Source organism: Microtus oregoni, unplaced genomic scaffold, assembly GCF_018167655.1.
Source record: "Microtus oregoni isolate MIOR12 unplaced genomic scaffold, Mior012 000079F_003, whole genome shotgun sequence".
Classification (NCBI taxonomy): Eukaryota; Metazoa; Chordata; class Mammalia; order Rodentia; family Cricetidae; genus Microtus; species Microtus oregoni.
This window is the reverse complement of record NW_024544155.1, coordinates 1,484,336-1,486,800: the sequence shown is the minus strand read 5'-3', so window position 1 is coordinate 1,486,800 and position 2,465 is coordinate 1,484,336. Positions and strand designations below refer to the sequence as shown.

At 41.4% G+C, this 2,465-nt stretch overlaps 1 protein-coding gene across 1 annotated transcript; it reads right to left on the bottom strand.

Annotated features, from left to right (window-relative positions):
• Window positions 1–295: 295 nt before the first annotated feature.
• On the bottom strand, window positions 296–1,477 carry LOC121441566 (melanoma-associated antigen B16-like). The gene is made up of 2 exons (XM_041642790.1): window positions 1,313–1,477; window positions 296–1,222 (listed from the first exon to the last, which is right to left on the bottom strand). The coding sequence occupies exons 1-2, from the start codon at window positions 1,475–1,477 to the stop codon at window positions 296–298; spliced, it is 1,092 nt and encodes a 363-aa protein (XP_041498724.1).
• Window positions 1,478–2,465: the final 988 nt, after the last annotated feature.

Below are 2,465 nucleotides of genomic sequence, written 5' to 3'. Positions count from 1 at the left end.
TACATTGGACTACTTCCCAGTTAGTTTTATACTATGACAAAGCTCTTAGTATTACATTTTTGAACTGCATAAGTAGAGATTTTTGAAGCTCAAACAACAATGCTATTAAGTGAAACAATATTCAAACAGAAAGGTCAAACAGTACAAGAAAAAATGTCATGATACACAGACAAAATAAAACTATGCAAACAATATTCTTCCTCCTCTCTATATCAAACTAGGACCTACATTTTTTCCCTCAACTCTAAAAATTCTCTGCAAATTCTACAGCAGTAGAAAGTTATCTCTGATTGTACTACATACGAGGGAAACTGCAGCCCATGGCACTAGAACTTGCACGAGAACGAGAACTTAGGCCAGCACTGTCTAAAATCAAGGCAAGGGCTCTCTCTTCTTCTTCTATCAGAGCCTCTTGATACTGAGACTGGAAGGTAGCTGGGTGTGTCCCATAAACCTTTGCCATAAACTCTAACACTTTCATCTTACTAGTGTCAGCTCGAGCCCGAGGCCCCCACACAAACTCATACCACACTGGATCACTATCCACTACTGGCTGGTACACCAGGTATTGTTCCTTCACAAACTCATTGGTTATCAGCTGCCTAGGCTCACCAAAGATGAAATTATTCACCCCAGCATAGATTCCCATTGGATTCAATGCTTCCCAAATGTCCTCTTCAGTGGCACGGTTGCCTTTCAGGAAGACTACCCCCAGGATGATTATCAGGAGACCAGTCTTAGGAAAACTAAACTCATCACTACGTATCCCATCATAGGTGAGACCTAGTTTGATAAAGAGAGCATAGACGTGGTTGACAGGATCTACTTCCTTCACACCTATGCCAAAAACAATCTCCATGAGTTCAGCAGATCTCATGAGAATTTCATGAAAACTATTTTCATCTTCTTTGACAATGAGTCTCAATATATCAGTCTTGCTCATCATCTCTTTCATCTGATATTTGTACAGCATATAATTCACCAAGAAGTTAACTTTACTATTGACATTCATCACAGGTACATTCATGGTGGCTGGTTGACATGGTGGATTGACTGGAGAGCCCTGTTCTTGGTTACTAAGATCCCCACCTGAGTTTCTCAAAGAGTCACAGGGACTCTGAAGACCTCCAGAGGTACTAGGTGTCTCATCTGCAGGATCATTTTGGTTGCTAGCCATCAGAGAATGGGAGGAGTGACATGGCTCTTCCACATTCCTAGACACCTGTGGAATCTCTAGGGCCTGGCTCTCCTCACTAGACATAAGCTGAGAGGAGGCAGATGGCTCCTCCACATCCCTGGAGATGGTTGCAACCTGGGTCCCCTCAGAGGTCTGGCCCTTCAGACTACTAGCCATAAGATGAGAGGAGGTACAAGGCTCCTCTACATCCATGCAGACTGCTGCAATCTGGCTGTGGGTCTTCCCACAGGTCTGGCCTTGGTCAGCTGCACATTCTGGATTCTTCTGAAGTTTAGACATGGTGACTACGGTGAATAGATGAGATGATCGTGCACAAAGGAAGGCAGCAATCAGGAATAACTGTTTGAAAGAGAAAGGGAGAATGTAAGGTAATCAGCTAGTAAGATCAATTCCAGTCACGGTGAATGGACCTCCAAAAATCATGTGATAAAGGTTTAAGGCAATAACTGGCAGGGGAAAATAAGAGACACACTGGGTGCTAGCCAACCCAACATAAAAGTTATCAGGGTCCATAGCACATACATGTTTAGCTCTATATTTCCCACTCCTTTTCTAAATGAAAAAAGTGCAACATCTCCACAAGTATGATCATCATGGAAGCTAATGGGCTTAAGCCACATTCTCTAATATAACAAAACCACCCCCCCAAAGGTGGGTATGAAGTCCTACTTGTAGCTGAGAAACTACAAGCATGCTACTACAGGCAAATGATAGCTGCTGTTACTAGAGAATCAGTTTTCTTTAAGGGTACAACATCCAGGTATGGTGACCATTATCTCTTGGAGGGCCACACATATTCAATACTATATGGCAGCACAAATAGTGCTTATTGGCTTAAAAATTAAAGAGTGCAGAAAGTTGAATATGGAGAGAATGGAGTTGGATCTGGGAGGAACTAAGGGAAGGGGTGAATATGATCAAAATTTTATGAAATTTTCAAATAAAAAATAAAGCCTATTCTCTTAAAACTAAAATTATATCTTCTATAAATTTAAGAGTAAAATTGGAAATTCCTCCTTACCTGAAAATTCTTTGGGCCAATGGCAGAAACTAATTGGCACAGAATTTTTGTGTGGTGTGCTGATCCCCTCACTACTCAGGAGCCTTACTTAGAACCAAATAGGCTCACCTCTTCTCTTGGGAGCTTACATATATCAGAAGATTATTACTTCCGCTCTCAGACCATAGTACATGAAGTGAACTGTTCATTCACTATCCTTATTTGAATTATCTCCAGGAACAGATAGAGTTTCAGGACAGCTAATTT

Excerpts from the sequence above, each read along its gene's own strand:
- LOC121441566 (XM_041642790.1), bottom strand. The coding sequence starts at position 1,477 with ATGTCTAAACTTCAGAAGAATCCAGAATGTGCAGCTGACCAAGGCCAG. Across the intron at positions 1,223-1,312 it reads AGACCTCTGAGGGGACCCAG|GTGTCTAGGAATGTGGAAGA; the intron begins GTTGCAACCATC and ends GAGATTCCACAG.